We start from the raw sequence: 15,448 nt of genomic DNA on the forward strand, positions 1-15,448 counted from the left end.
ACTGTGTACCAGCATTGTTTATGTTTTTGAAAGTTGCCTACCAGTATGTTTTCCTTCAAGCTGACTCCAGTTGATTCTTAAAGTATATTTTTAATAAAGAATGGGTTCTGAAGAAAAGTTACCAGAAGTGTCTATCTTTGCTCCTCAGTGTCCCACATCTCAGCTGTCAGAATCCTAAAGAAGATGTGGCTGTCAGTTACCTGACAGGCTGTAGTGTGTGCGGGGATTGCCCTGCAGGTGTTCTTTCACCTACTGTCTTGTGGAAAGTTGCTGACAGTGTCAAAACTGCAGCTTTTGTGAGAGAATCTTCCTGCTCAGCTTCACTGGAGAACTGAGAAGTACGGAGTAAGTGTTAAGTGGAAGATACCAGGAGAAGTAGGAAGGTACGCATGCCGTTGTGCCTTAGAGTTGAAGTTGGGTTTTCAGTCCAGTCTTTGACAGAAGCTGTAGGCACTTGTTTCCAAATTTTCCATCTGTACTAGATCATCCTGAACCATTAGTGGCTTGGGTGAAGATATTTCAAGTTTGCAAAATGAATACTGTAATTAACACTATAATAGGAAATTGCAGCACGGCAGTCTTAATCTCTTAGAAGATAGAGTATTTACCTTTTTATAATTTAACTGGTTTTAAAGATTTTATTCTGATTTCAAACCCAGGCAGCCAGAATAAGGCAGTGTCAGAACCATAATAACAGCGTCTAAATCTGTAATTTCATTTTATGAAGATCTATACTTGATCTTTCAGGTAGGGAGGCAATTTCAAGAATTTCTGGTGAGTTTTAAAGCGTTAAAGTGAATCCTTTATTTAAGGACTCGCATGCACTTAGTAAGCACTCTGGAACACAGTAATTTAAGGTGATGGTAACCTTAGTTTGGAACTGAGACATTGTTTTTCCACACCTGAAATGAGAGCCTTATTTTCTCAGTATTCTGGCAAATACACTCTTGTTTTATGTCAGCTGAGACGATGACTAACTCTAAAAACATTTGAGTGAAATCCTGGGCTTACTGAAATCAAGACAAAACTCTGTGAACATCAATCTTTGCCTCACAGTGTTAGTTACTGACTCATACACCACTGAGATTATGGTGGGGCTGCTTAGTGGTAAACTTTCATAAGAACTGTGATAATTATTTTCTTTTAGCATTACTGATTTAGGTTCACTAGTGTCTTTTTTTGGGAATTATGATGCTGATAAAAATGGGATATTTTCTGTTAATGAAATGGTACTTAATATTTGTGATTTTCTTTATTTGAAACTGTGATCTCTAAAAATAGAAATTTATAGAAATTCAAATATAAGTTGCCATGGTAACCTCTTTGGGGATAGTGCACGCACAAGATTATTCTAGCAAGACCATCCAGTGATGTTATATAAATAGTGGAACTAGTTTGTTGACAAGAAGGTTTACTTTAGTCGAGATTTTAAAAAAATTCAACTTTTAGTGCAGGCAATTTGGTAGTCAGATAGTGACATCTACTAAACATGGGGCTTGTAAATATGAAATATAATCCATGTATATATGATTACTTTGAAACCTGCAACACTTCCTTTTGTTTCCCAAGTTCAAGAGTTAGGTCTGAATGTTATTTCTGTCTTCATATTATCGTTTTGGATTTCACAGACCGTGAAATGAAATTAAAGAGTGCAGCCGTACTCCTTTCACTCCACGCGTAATGGAATGATCATTCACAAAAGGCTGTTTGACACAATGCTCTTAATGTAGATGTGGAAATCTACTGGCATAAGGTGCTCTCACAGGAGGAGGAGTGCTGGGTGACTGAATCTTTGTGTGTTGGTTAAAACCTCTCTGAAACAGACACCTAATTCTTACCTGCCTAAAACCTGTGCACTGTTTTGTTGGTTAATATCTGTAAGTGATTTTGGTGTCCAGTGGCTCCCAAGTGCAGGTACTTGCTTAGTAAAGTGCAAAGATACTTCTAAGTAGTTTGTAAGAAAGCACAAGAGGCAATATTAAGTGCTGAGTTCAAAAAGTGTCTGCATGTGTCCAGCAGGAGCTGGAATGCCAGTACTCATCTCAAATATCATATTTCAAAGTAATTACCTCTAAAACCTTTTTACTTTTGAATAATAGTTGTAAAATGATGCTGTTTAAAGAAGTAATTAGTATTTGTCATTGATTTTTCCTCAGAATTATGGATTACTCCTGTACTGGATGCAGGAGTGCAAAAATGGCCCTGAAATTCACCAGGTCCATAGCTATATATCCCTGATGTTTTGGGGAGACTGTAAATCTCTTTGTGGATAATGGGCCAATGGGGTGGTTAAGCAGTGTGGGAGTCAGCATGGCCCAGGGCACTTGAGCTGGCGCTGCTGTTTGCAGCAGCTGAAGGCAGCTTACACAGCCCCTTTGCTATGGTTTTTATCTCTAGGAAAGATCATCATTACTTGGTTTACAAGGAAATACAAATCCTAATTAGCAAGTATTTGTCAAGTTTGCTGTAAGTAAATATTCACTGCAATGCAAATAAACCCACAAAAACCTTGCAGTCTAGGCATCAAGATATATCTTAAAAGTGTTCTTAAAAATACTGATGCTGCTTCATAGTGACATGAGGAGCTGTATTTGAGCAATGGGTGGTATTTTTGGAGGGAAAAAATACCACCCCCCTCTACTGCTTTGTATGATGTTTAGTTGTCAGAGATTCCTTTCAGTGACCCATTACATCTACACCAGCTTCAGACATTGGGTGAGGTGAAGAATCAGCTCAAATGAGTGGGATGCGAGAGGGGAAAAATGTGGTTTTATAGATTCCCTCGAGGCGAAAGGTACAGAAATTATGTTGGAGAAGGTTCTTAACAAAGATAACATCTTTATTTGGTGGCTTGCTTATGTTTTCTCCAGGTACCTAGATACCTGTTTTGATACCTGTCAAGAAAGCCTTGATTTAGGAAGCCTGTCATGTACTATGTTGAATGACTGAAGTGAGTTATATTTTTAGGTCTTTGCCTGTTCTGATGAAAGACAGGTTTTATTTTTGGTGGAAATAATACTGCTGCATCAGTCTGAAATACTGTGAATGGAGTGGTGGAGGTACATTGATCTCAGAATATATGTTTGTAGATTAATAGTGAATAGCAAAGGTTAGCTATCTTAACTGGTAGGAAGCCCTTTAATACATAAATGGAAATCTTTACTCTGTCTTTTACTCAACGAGGAAAGCAGGTATATTTTAGATTTTACTATTCAATTATTAGTTAGGCAGACAGCTGTCTGAAAATGGCACAAAGGAAATAGTTAAGGTTGATGTCTCAAAGAGGGTATTCCTTTTGTTGGTAATCAAACACTGGATTTATTTACATGTGGGAAAATATTCAATTACATTAAATTAGTGAGAAACAGTCATTCTGCTTGAAGCATTTATGCTAAGGGAGCTGTCTTTTTTTAAAGACACATCAAGATGTGTTCCTAATGACAAAAGTAATATCTGCATTACTGTTACAGATATTCATGCACTCTGTAGCTTCATGCATACATGGGCTGCCCAAATCACATTGTAAGTAATTTTTATTAATTTACTTTTGGCATGCTGCCTTTTAAAAGTCCTGACTGGAAATTTTAGCTTAATACATGATGTATAATCAACTAGCTTGATCTACCCTAAGTGTAAATGGTTTCTGATGGTACTGACATCAGAGAGGTAAAATCAGCAAGATTTCTGCCTTCCTAACTTCTGCCTCTTCCTCTACAGCTGTTCTGCCTGATGCTGCTAGTGTTTCCATGGAAACAAGCCAGCTCTTCGCTTCCTCTTCCCATTGAAAACAGCCTTCTCACTGTCACTTATTCATCTGGGAAAAGGATTTTGTTATGGCTCTGACATAAATGACACAGAGATGATCTGTCCTATCATTTCAGAAATAGATGCTATTAGGTATGTGCATGTGCATACAGCCAGATTGTCCTTCAGTGACTCTAAAATAATTTGGTTAATGGACTTAGGTTGAATTTGCTTTGGTGTAACTGGAAATGGAAATCAGCTAATTAGACACAGCCCAATATAGTAACAGTGTGAGAAATATTTTAAATTGAGAAATCTGGCAGACAATGTTCTCTTTTTTATGTAGTTATTATAGATAGTAGTATTTGTCATGTTTGTTTACAGTGATAAAATTCTTAAATGCTTTACTTTGAGGATGAGAATTTATTTTCAAACTGATTAAGATGGTGGTGGGAGGAATAGCTCGCAACTTGGGATGAATATTGTATAGGTTTCAGTGCTACTGTCAGATGAGGAATCACGTTATCATGCGCATCATGTGATGCAGTCAGAATATGAAATAAGTGATGCAAGAAAAGTGGTATCTTCAAGGTCCTTTTATTCTTAAGGTCTTTTGGTACTTAGTCCAAAGTAAATATACCAGTCAATACCCTGTGAAGAAAACAGCATTTTTGCTTGATTTGGAGAATTTGTGTTAAGTCATAATCAAAAAAGTTCATTACTCAGACAACTTCCATATCCTTGATTAATATCCTTCATTGTAGGGACTTTAATATATTATAAGAGAAGTTTGTGTAAAATTTGCCTATCCTTCTCTCCCTCAGTGATCATTGGCAGAATGTTATTCTCTTCCTGTGAAGGTGCCTTGCAACTGGGGTAGAAGAATAAGAGAAGAGGAAAGGCTCCCTCTGTAAATTTTTAATGTTTTAATAATCTCTTATTAAAGTGATGTCCAGTAGTTTTAAGATGGAAGAAACAAGTTCTTCTCGTGATCAAGTGCGGTTTCAGCAGTGTTCATTTCTCCAGAGATGGTTCCTGCTCGTCCTGTGATTCAGATTCCTGGCTCATCTTAGGGAAGGCAAGTTTCCTTCAGCCATGACTGGAAAGAGAGGGTTTATGCTCTCTATATTTAGCACCCAGTGGAGGTAGTGTGTTCCCTTTTAATTTTAATTTTAAACTTTTCTTTAGACCTCACTTCTGTAAACATGGTTTACATAAACTTACTGATTCAGTGTAAAAATTTGTGGGGATTTCTGCAGGGTTTTGGTGGTGGTTTTTTTTTTCTTAATTGTGAATAAATTAGGCAAATAAAATACAGGTATAGTAATATTCAGAATATCAAACTATCAGCTGTCAGTCTACTTAGTGAATTTTTTATAGTTATACACTTCCTTTACATACTCTTATTCTTTCACAAGAACACACTTTTCCAGTATAAATCAGTAATTACACAGGAATAAAAATTTTATTTTAAAGAAATGTTAAGCAAGTGATTAAATGATTTATGTGGAGAGGAAATAGGGGAACTATGTCCAGTCTTACGTGTGCTCTCACTTCCAAAGAGCCTTCTCCCTGATGTGACGGCTGAAAGACCAGGATATTTCACACGTCAGAAATAATTTATTCTGGTGAACAAAATATTCAATTGGGGTAATATGCAAGGACGTAGTAGTATAAATTTAGCTTGGTGATATTTATCAACGTGATCAAAGGGATTCCAGTTGTACTGATAACCTGGTACGATTTTTTCCCTGTAGTGGTACGCATGTGTATATGTTGATATAACTAAATGGGATTTTTGTCAGATGCTATAGAAATAGCTGTAGAGAATGAGCATGAATCACACGTTTTTGTTTTTTTTTTTTGTTTTGTTTTACTAATTTGTTTAATTAACATCTTTGTTGGTACTTTATGATGACTAAAGCAGTTTGGAAAGAAAAACTCCACTTCCATCTGTTAATCGGAAGTGTTAAAAATAGAATGCCATCTAATCATATGAAATACAATGTCTTGTGATTTGTGATTTGCTTTACAGATTTCCTGGCTGAAGTGCTGGCTTGAAGCTTAAAAATCAAATCATCTAATTATGTATTATAGTAGTGTGTTGATATTCCCCCTGCTGCTTTTAAGTTGAAAATTCTGAGATGTTCCTGTGGTTTTGGTCTTTTTACCAGTGGGTTAATTATTACAGTAGTGTGATAATTCAGTTCTTTCTTGTTACAGACAGCCTTTTGTAGTTTCTTAATGTTTCTAGGTGAAACTTAGATATTGGTTCTTTGATATATTCCAGCAAAAGGCTGTAAACAGAGAACAGTCTCTTAGCCCAATGCAGAATAGTGTGGTAGAGTTCATTAATATGCATGAAATATGACACACAATATGATCTAAGCTTGTTTCTGAAAAAAGTGTAGTTTTAAGTAAGTATAGTTTAAAGTGTTTACATTTTCATTAGTGTATAGCATAGAGAATTACATTTTTCCACTCTGCCTAGTCTTTATAAAAGGGTAAATATCCCTTGAAGGTTGTGCATTTGGCTTGGATAATTTTTAGAGTACTAAAGATATAGTAGATATATAGCAGTAAACAACTTCTTAACTGTTTAATTCTTACCCAAGAGAAATAATTCTTCTTTGGCAATGACTTTCACCCTGCTAAAATGCTTGTTTTGATAAAAGCACAAGGCTTCCAATATTAGGGATCTGATAGTACCTGGGGTTTTAGAGCAACAGAAATCAAATGCTGAAACTCAGTTAATGGCAGAGAAAATTGCATTGGAGAAGATGAAATGTAGTGGAGTTGAAAGAGGGGGCTGTGGAACAGTGCTGTGAAGTGCTGGGTACATGTTGTTGCCATAGTGCAGGGCACAGGCTGAATCCCTGAGAGTTTTGCAAGGGGAATGTGTTGGTGCCTGCTGCAGCCCTGAGCAAGAGTTTAACCATCCCCAACAGCACCCTGCTGCTGCTGCTGGGCACTCCTAAGGGGCGGGGGGAATATCAGTGTCTTCTAGCCACATTCCTGTTGGCCTCAGTAATTTCTCAGATTGTGAATGTTCACAAAATATATTAGGCTATTGTATGCTCTGAACTATAAGATTGAGGATAATAAAATAAAATAAAATGTCGTAATTATTATTTTATATAAAGCCCGTCCAGTAAAATAACTTTAGTGTTTTTATTAATGTAGATACAAAAATTATCACAGGAAAACGTAAAAATGTTTTTGAAGTATACAAAGGCCTGAATATAAATTTTCTTTAGTTCTTAGACAATATCAAAGGCGATCTCCTCAATAGTCCTTATTTTTGCATAGGTATTTAAAAATTCTCTGAACTTTTCAAGTGAGCAGTAGTCTTTACTGGGTGTTGGTAATCCTACTAATATGAATGGCAGTTATGTTTAATAATTGGTTTCAGGAGTATCTTCATTTTCACAGGATTAATTGCTAAGAGCTGAAAGAGATAATTTTGGTATTTTTTATTAGTAGCATCAAAAGTGTTACACAGGTCTTTTTTGTGACAGGAAGTTTTCAGTATTCTAAGTTTAATCCAGATATGGTTTGGAGAAGAACCTTATTTGTCTTCCTGGTTTCTGATCTCATTTGGGAAATAAATTTTCTTGCATTTGCAATTCTAGATCTGATACCTACCGTCAGATTTTCATTTGAATTTTAGGGTGTAATTGATGCACAAGCACATGTGAATTTCACCTTGAACATTCTTCCCTTGGTCTGAAAAATTATTTTACAAAAAGGTAGATAACTCAGGTGGGATCCAGTTATGCCTTTCTATAGCTTCCTGAGAAGGGGAAGTGGAGAGGGGGGTGCTCATCTCCTGGTATCCAGTAACAGGATGTGGGAGTGCTTCAAAGCTGTGTCAGACGTTTAGGCTGGACACTAGGAACCATTTCTTTACTGAGAGGGTGGTCACACACTGGAAGAGGCTTCCTAGAGAAGTGGTCAATGTCCCAAGCCTGTCAGCATTTCAGAGGAATTTGGGCAGTGCCCTTAAAACCATGCTTTAACTGTTGATTCAGCTGTGAAGTGGTCAAGCGGTTGGATTCCATGTTTTTTGGAGGACCCTTCCAACTGAAAGAATCTATCCTATTCTAAAGTAAGTTCTGGTTTTCCAACCTTACTTTCTTTCCCTTACAATGGAAAATCAAGTCCTTTTATCTAGTAATGATAGTCTTTCATATTTTCATGGTTTAAAAACAAAAGTGTGTATAGTAAAAGACATATAATAAATGACATTAACTTTTTTTTAGGGTAAAAATCAAACAGGGTAGGATTTCAGTGTAGGTATTGAACATCAGCTTTGCTGTATAACTCATTATCTCTTCATTATATGGTAGTACTGTATGTTAAATTGATTTAAATTCTTAAGGCATCTTAATCCTTTGGCCAGTGAGTTTTATTGCTGGCTGTATTAGAGACTGTTTGAATATAGTTCAAATTTGACAATTGAGACTCTTGACAGCAAGACAGAGTTATTTTCCTGATTGCCTAGGTGATATACCTGTGCAGCTTGGAAAATAAATGGCTGTGGTTGTCATTTGTCTCCAAAACAGGCATGTGAAACTAATAGTGCAGTGACCTGTGAATGGTCAACGAAACTGGTTTGATGTATTGCAGCTACAAGGTCTCCTTGGTTAGTCATTGCATTTTTAAAATTGGTGCTTTGATAGCAGAAAAAATGAAATGGGGGGAATTAAAAGTGAAAATAAATATTTAATAACAGGGAAAATTATGTCTTGGGAAAAAAAAAAGAACTGTTATGGACTGAAGCAAAGAAGGTGTTTTTATTGTCTTGGTTTGTCAAATACAGCCAGTCAAACCTTAAAACTGGCAAAGATATTTCAGGTTGCATGTGTGTTTCTTTTGACTATGTTCACTGTTTTAAGGATAGAAGATGCTGGGTTTTTAAGTAGATAAACCTGCAGTTTATAAACTTCTTGCTTCATTTGCCATTTCTCTGATCTTTTTGTGAGATGGGAGCTTTGATCTTTCTGTCTTTTCAAAATTACTTCCCTAATGACTAGATTATGACATTTTTGAAACAGCTATGGTAAGTAGGTACAGTCTGCACCTCCATCCAGGAGCTGTGACAGCAGTGAGTGTCTCTTAGAACTCTAATTGAAGGCTCTCAGAATTGGTTCTTACTTGCTTCTTCACTCTTCAGCTGCACTGTGTTGCATTCAGCATCTTGCACTGTCACTGAGCCAATGGCTAGCTATTCTAGTACTTCTGAATCAATGCCCTTTCCAATGCTTTTGTATTAAAATTTACCATTTTGCTATGGCTTGAAGTGCAATGATCACTGTAGATACCTATCTACTTTAGTTGCTGTGTTAGCAGTTTTTCTTTGAAAGTGTGATAGCTTGCCTCACTTACTGAAATGAAAACTCTGCAAAATTTCAATGACTTTGTATTCTCAACAATTGAAAGACATTTAAATTTAGTATTTGGTAGCAGAAATGTACCTATTAGTTTCTAGAGAAGTGAAGATGTAGTTTATGTTGGGTTTGTATTTCATTAGAGCAACCTCTCTTGCAATGCACTCCTGACAGATTTGTGAGATGAAGGCATTACTCTTTGAAAAGATACCCGCTTTCTTCAAATATGAAGAGCTCAATTTCTAAAATGTGAGGAAATATTAAAATCCTATTTTGTACTGCTGCTGTTTGTATGCTGCTTGAAAATAAGGATCAGGAGGTGTCTGCTAGTAATTATAATGAACAAACTTTGCAAATCTTATTTTGTTTGTTTACTGGCAAAGCAATTTTAAAATAACAAGGTATTTTTTACAGTTTCCTAATCACAGGGTGAGTAATATGTTGCCTCCAGAAACCCAAGCCTTGTCTGTGGTTGGGAAAGTCTTTGAAAAACTGGAGGCTAAATCAAAGTGTGTGACCTAAATTCTTCATTGCAATTCTGCTGTTCAGACAAGTAGTGTGACAATTGTGTGCACTGAAGAAATGTGAAAATGGGGTGAAATGAAAGTGTGAGACAGGAGGGAGAATGTTTGGGATCCTAGTGCTTTCAGACTTCAGGTGATCTTATCCAGATATACAAATGTGGATGCAAGTATTTTGTGTGTGTGTGTATAGATGTATCTACATGCACAGGCATACACATGCATTTATAAACAAACTAAAACCAGGTGTTTCTAACCTGTAATTATGATAGTCAGTAAGATTTTATTTTCAGTTTTTGGATTTCCCAATTTGTCCTTGAAGATTTTAATGAAGAAGGCTGCATCCTCTATTTAATTATTAATTCAGTGTTCTTGCTTTTACATGTTTAATTCAGTTCCTGGCTGTAAGTCTGAGTTTTGTGGACTGTATGAATATCTTGATTTCTTAGGCTATGATGGATCAATCTTACTAGATATGCATCTATATTACAATATTGGCATACAGTAATTAATCATGTTTGATAACAGGAGTAATGTTCCATTCATTATAAATTTTATCTCCGTGAATGTGGGAGAAACCTGAAGGAGTTACATAACTTAAGACATCTTATTTTCTGTGAACTGCTATCTCATTGGTGACTCTCAGGGCTGAATAAAGTTATTCTTGTTTGTTAAAACATACATTCTCTATGATATTTTATAAGACATTTTAAGAAAGTCATGTCTCCCAGAGATGCAGCTTTCCCTCCTTCAGCTTTAGTAAGGGGATATATTAAATAAAATCAGATTTGATAATCGTTTACATCAGGTCGTGTTGATAACACACAGAGTGACTTTTCATCTTTGAAGTATTACAGCTGGTTTTATTATTGATCTGGCTTTTTTTTTCACTTAGTTCTTTTTTTTGAAGGTGTTATGTTTGCCCAATTATCCCTTCATAAAAAAACCAAACAATATTTAAGATAGCAGCAATTTTAATTGAATAATTTAGAGAATATATATTGACAATATAATTTGATTAAAATAAGGGATAATTTGGTTCAGATAATAGCGCATAAGCAAAAGATAAACCGCGGGGTACAGGGTGCAGGGCTCTTGGACCCCGGCCACCTCACGTACGAGCTTGCCAAGGGGAGATTCACCCCTTATAAGCCAGGTGTCAATATCATCTCCTCCCATTTTCGATGCATCACACTTCTATCTCCGCCCTCATCACCACCTTTACGGCGCATGCTCCATCACTCGTTTTGGTGGTCACACAAGTCTTTGGGGGTCGTCATGATGAAGGCCTCTCCTCTTCCTCTTTTGTCCTTTAGTTCACCTTTGGGTTACACATGCGCACCAAGCCAATATAATGTAAGCTAAAACTAACATTCTACTATATTTTAGCATCAAAGCAATAAATCTCTTATAATTAGCGTTTTCCTGGGACCCAACCAGGTTTTCCCTTCTTTTTGTTAATTTTGGTAACCGTTATCTCTTGCTATTTCCTCCTATCCTGAACATCTGCAGGGAAGGGGGGTGGTAGAGCCCCTCCTCTCGCTTTTCTTATTGGCATTTAAACTTTTAAACTCTTTTATTATTTCCAAATATTGATTACTGTATCCATATTTATTACTGTTTCAATTTTATAAGCACGAATCATACCTATTTACCACAAATGGAATAGAGGATCAGTTCAAGTTAAGTTCATACATCTCTGCTTCTTGTGAGGATTACAGACTAATGAGAAGCATAAAACTACAAAACCGACATTTAAGCAGAAGATGCAGAATGTCATAATACAGTGAAAGCTGGGAATGGTGTAGGGATTATGTGACAATGAACTCATTTGGTCAGGCTTGGAGGGACATTGAGATTGAAGAGGGATCAGGAACTAAAGTGCTAGCAGGGAGTTCTGGAAATTGAGGTTTATGTCTGCTGTGTTTCACCCTTGACTGGAAATTGAGAAGATACAACTGCTCTCTTACCTTACAAAATAAAAAAAAAATTAATTAAAAACCAATCAGTGCTCAAATAACAGAGTTTCTAAAAAAGAAGGACTTGAATTTTTGTTTGTGACTGTAAAATATAGTGCAATGAGAGCTAAGGTAATTTTCAAAGAAGGTTGGGGATTGTTTGCTGGTTTCTGTGCCTGAAAATGTAAGTGTACGTAATCATTTAACAGTCCCTTTTTTCCTTCTTTTTTCTGTTGTTTTTTTTTTCATTCAGTGACTCTATGGTAGAAGTAAAGTATGACTATGTAGCAATTTGAATGTATGCAGTAATGAGTATGAGAGGAAATCCTCAATGTATTGATAATAGTGTTTGCAGAGCAGAGTTGGAGAAGTGTACTCAGAGAAGAAGGCTTATATCTTACACCTGAAGAATACAGAAAAAAACCCCAACATTTTGACTGCAGTAGGAAAACAGTGACGATTTTGAGGCAAAGTCTACATGGAAAAAACCACTTCAGTCATGTTAGTAATAGTTGCTTTGTTGAATGTAAACATAAGGAGATTGAATTAAAATCATAGAACAGTAGAAAAGACCTTTAAAATCATGAGTTAAGGAGGAGGTTGGCACATACTGGTCTGCTATAATTTTTCTTCCACAATTTTAGTAAGTAAAAAGTTTGCAGAATTTGATACTGTTCACTGAATGTCTGCAAAGACCTTTGGTATTCAGCCCGTGCAGTTAAATTCTAGCGCAACAGAATGTAAAGTCTCAAAGTGAAAAATGTTGTTCAGTCTTTACAGTTGGCTCTGCTGTCAATTTGATCTGCAGGATATTAGAATGATAAGTATATTGAATGAGCTCATGTTGATTGTTGATTGTGTTCTGTAGCTGCTTTCTAGGGGATGCATTTCATCAGGCTTTAAAAAAAAAAGAGGGTAAGATTCCAAGGGCATGGTCAGTGTCATCAGAAATTACAGTAGCACCTAATTTTGTATTTCAGGAGCATTTGCATTAGTTACTGAAAGCTAGTTGCTCTTCTTTGCTGCATTTTAATAGGTTAATAGTTTGTACTTTATATAGATCAGTATTGGCTAAGCTTACAGCAGTGTTGTAATTGAGTTACTGTAAATTTTAGTATGAGAGTTTTTCAACAGAAATTAATCCTTAATTCTGAAATAACACCCATCTTTGTGTCCTGCTTTTCATGTACAAGATCTGTAGCTGTAAGTTTTCTCTGTAGAGATGGATGAATTTGTCCTATATATGGTGAATGCATTTTCATGAGCAAGATGTGTAATATGTTGCTTAACAGTTTATTGTGAAATAATGCCAAACATTTTGCTTATTGATCAGAAATGTGAACTGTTATCTAATGTGAAAGCCATGAACAGGAAGAGCATTGCCATCAAAATTGAAGTGTTGTTTTGAAGATTCCTGGGGCATTTATATTTTGATTTTTTTTTCTCTTTTCCCTTGCAAGGGGAAACTATACTGAGTTACTATATCAGGAAATGTATTTTAAGGAAGCTCTACTGAGTTATTACAGGAAATTCATTAATAGTTTAACTGTGGTGTTTTCTGCTGGGGAGTAACGAAGCAAAACAAAACTAACATTGAGTTATGTCTGGCCAAGATTTGAGAATGTGCTTAAAGCTTGTGACAGTATTGGCTGAATGAAATCCAGGAGACGGCAGTTGGCAAGCCTTACGTCTGCTGTGATCGTCGACGGGCAAGCAATTTCTTCATTCAGTTAATTGCTTTGGAACAAACAAGATGCAGGATAAACAAGTGAGCCCAGTTTCTTGTTCTACCTGAAATGATGGCTACCTATACTTTTGAGAGAGAATGACTGTATTGTGGGGGTTTCTCCTGAGGCTTTTGAGGTTTGAAAACTCTTTTCTAAGTGTGTTGTTAATAGCTGTGTAAAACAGGGCTGGATTTCAGCATTGATGCCCAATACAGAGTAATGCCAAAACTTAAACCAACATACAACATTTTACTTAGAATTCAGTGCACATTCCCAGTCAGTAAACCAACTGTAAAGTATTTGTCAAGAGAAAATTTATAGCGCTATAACTTCATGTCTGTTATGTGCACTTTCTCTTTTAAGAGTTCATGTACTGTGCTGATGTTGTGTGTTGTTCTGAATTTGGCAAAGCTGGTTCTGAATCAGGAGTTTAAGGACAGATCTGGTTTCATGTTCACTGTGTATCTTAAAAATCCCCAAACCTTCCATAATAGGAAAAAATAGTTCTGTGTATTTCTAGTTGTTGTTGCAAATTGCTGGCATGAGTGACTAGGTTGACCCTGAGAAAGCTACGAGCTGGTAACCATGATAATGATTTGCAGTGCATTTTAAACAGAGTTTGGCACTAGTTGTTAAGAAGCCTCTCCTTCACTCCTGTGATATTTATTAGAGTGAAAACCCTAATAAATGGGTGGATTTTCAAGACTTACCTTGATAAATACCTTGCTTTTTGTGACGATTGCAGTTCATAGCACTGTTCTGTTGAGTCAAGGCTTTTTGTGCTTAAAAGAAGTACACTGCTTCCTGCATTAGTCTGGCAATCTCTGAGTCAGGAAAGGATTTCCTAGAATGTGCAGGGAATACTGGACAAAGTGAGCATTGTCCAACTGGTAAATTAAATGTGCTAGGGAATGGAAGTGTGCCTGTAAATAGGAAACCAATCTGCAAAAAATACATAAAGATCTTGAGGAGAGAGAATCTTAGAGGATAAATCTAATTGGGGGATACTGAAGAAAAGTGATTGAAATTTGAAATGGCAGTTAAATAAAAAGAAAGGTCAAGAGTGAGAAAAGGAAAGGCCTGTTGGAGAGTGGTGTTTTGTTTGAAGACTATAAATTAAGTAAAGCTCCAGAAATTAGGAACTGGTGATGCCCTGAAATGTAGGTTGTGTTGGTTATAGTTGCTTCTGGATTTGTTTTATTCTGCTGCCTGGGGAAGAAATAATACACATTAACAGTTTTGTAGGGTGAAATATTTGCATTTATCACAGTCCTTGGGAATTCTTCAGCTGATTAAAGTATTGGCAGGGGAAGAGAAAGGAGCAGGGCAGGGAGAAGCCTCAGTGTCCATTTATACAAAGCTACAGTCTTAGGTTTGATTAAACAGTTGTTTTTTTACTTTTGAAAATCAATATATTAAATCTTTGCATTTACCATGTATCTCTGTGAAGATTTATCTGAATGGCAAAACTTCTGTGCACCTCTGTAAGCTTTAAAATGGGATGCTGTACATGCATTTGCTTTTTATTTTCTGGAGAGTCCTTAGCTCACAATCCTGATGCTGTGCTTAATAACTGTCTATTAAACATGGTGCCTGTTGTGCAGTATCTGTCACTTTTTAGATAAGAGATTTGGAAGTTAAATATATAACATATGTGGCATTGAGGTCTGTCTGTGTTAGATTAACTATCTAAGTGTGTACCTGTATGTAGCCATATTAAGAATATTATTTAAATGGTGAATTTCAAGAAATTGGAACACTGAGTTTTTTTTTATTTCAGTTCACAGGAAAGTTAAAAATAGGTCATGTAGGAAGAGAAGAGGCTAATAAGATAAATGTTTAATATTTGAAATTCAGGAAAACCACTAAGTGGCATAGAGTTTTATTTTTAATTTCAAAGTCATTAGTTTTTACAAAATGGCCTTGAATAAAATTATCCTAAAGGGACTGTCTTATACATTCTGAGCTGATATATTCAAATGAAGGCTTTTTCTACATCTCACAACCTATTTTAGGGCTCTTGTTGAAAGAACATTGATACTAAGAATGATGATTCCACTTTTTGTGTCACTAATCCATAGCAGAAGCAGTTCACTCTGAAATTCCCC

General features: G+C 36.1%; 1 protein-coding gene across 1 annotated transcript in view; it reads left to right on the top strand.

Annotated features, from left to right (window-relative positions):
• The first annotated feature begins 389 nt into the window (after nt 1-389).
• KCNC2 (potassium voltage-gated channel subfamily C member 2) overlaps nt 390-15,448 on the top strand; it is a 101,783-nt gene continuing 86,724 nt past the window's right edge. The window contains exon 1 of the mRNA XM_031055608.1: nt 390-446. Coding sequence (XP_030911468.1) covers nt 390-446 — 57 coding nt within the window. The remainder of the gene's footprint in view (nt 447-15,448) is intronic.

The sequence above is a fragment of the Geospiza fortis genome, unplaced genomic scaffold, assembly GCF_000277835.1.
Source record: "Geospiza fortis unplaced genomic scaffold, GeoFor_1.0 scaffold166, whole genome shotgun sequence".
Lineage (NCBI taxonomy): Eukaryota > Metazoa > Chordata > Aves > Passeriformes > Thraupidae > Geospiza > Geospiza fortis.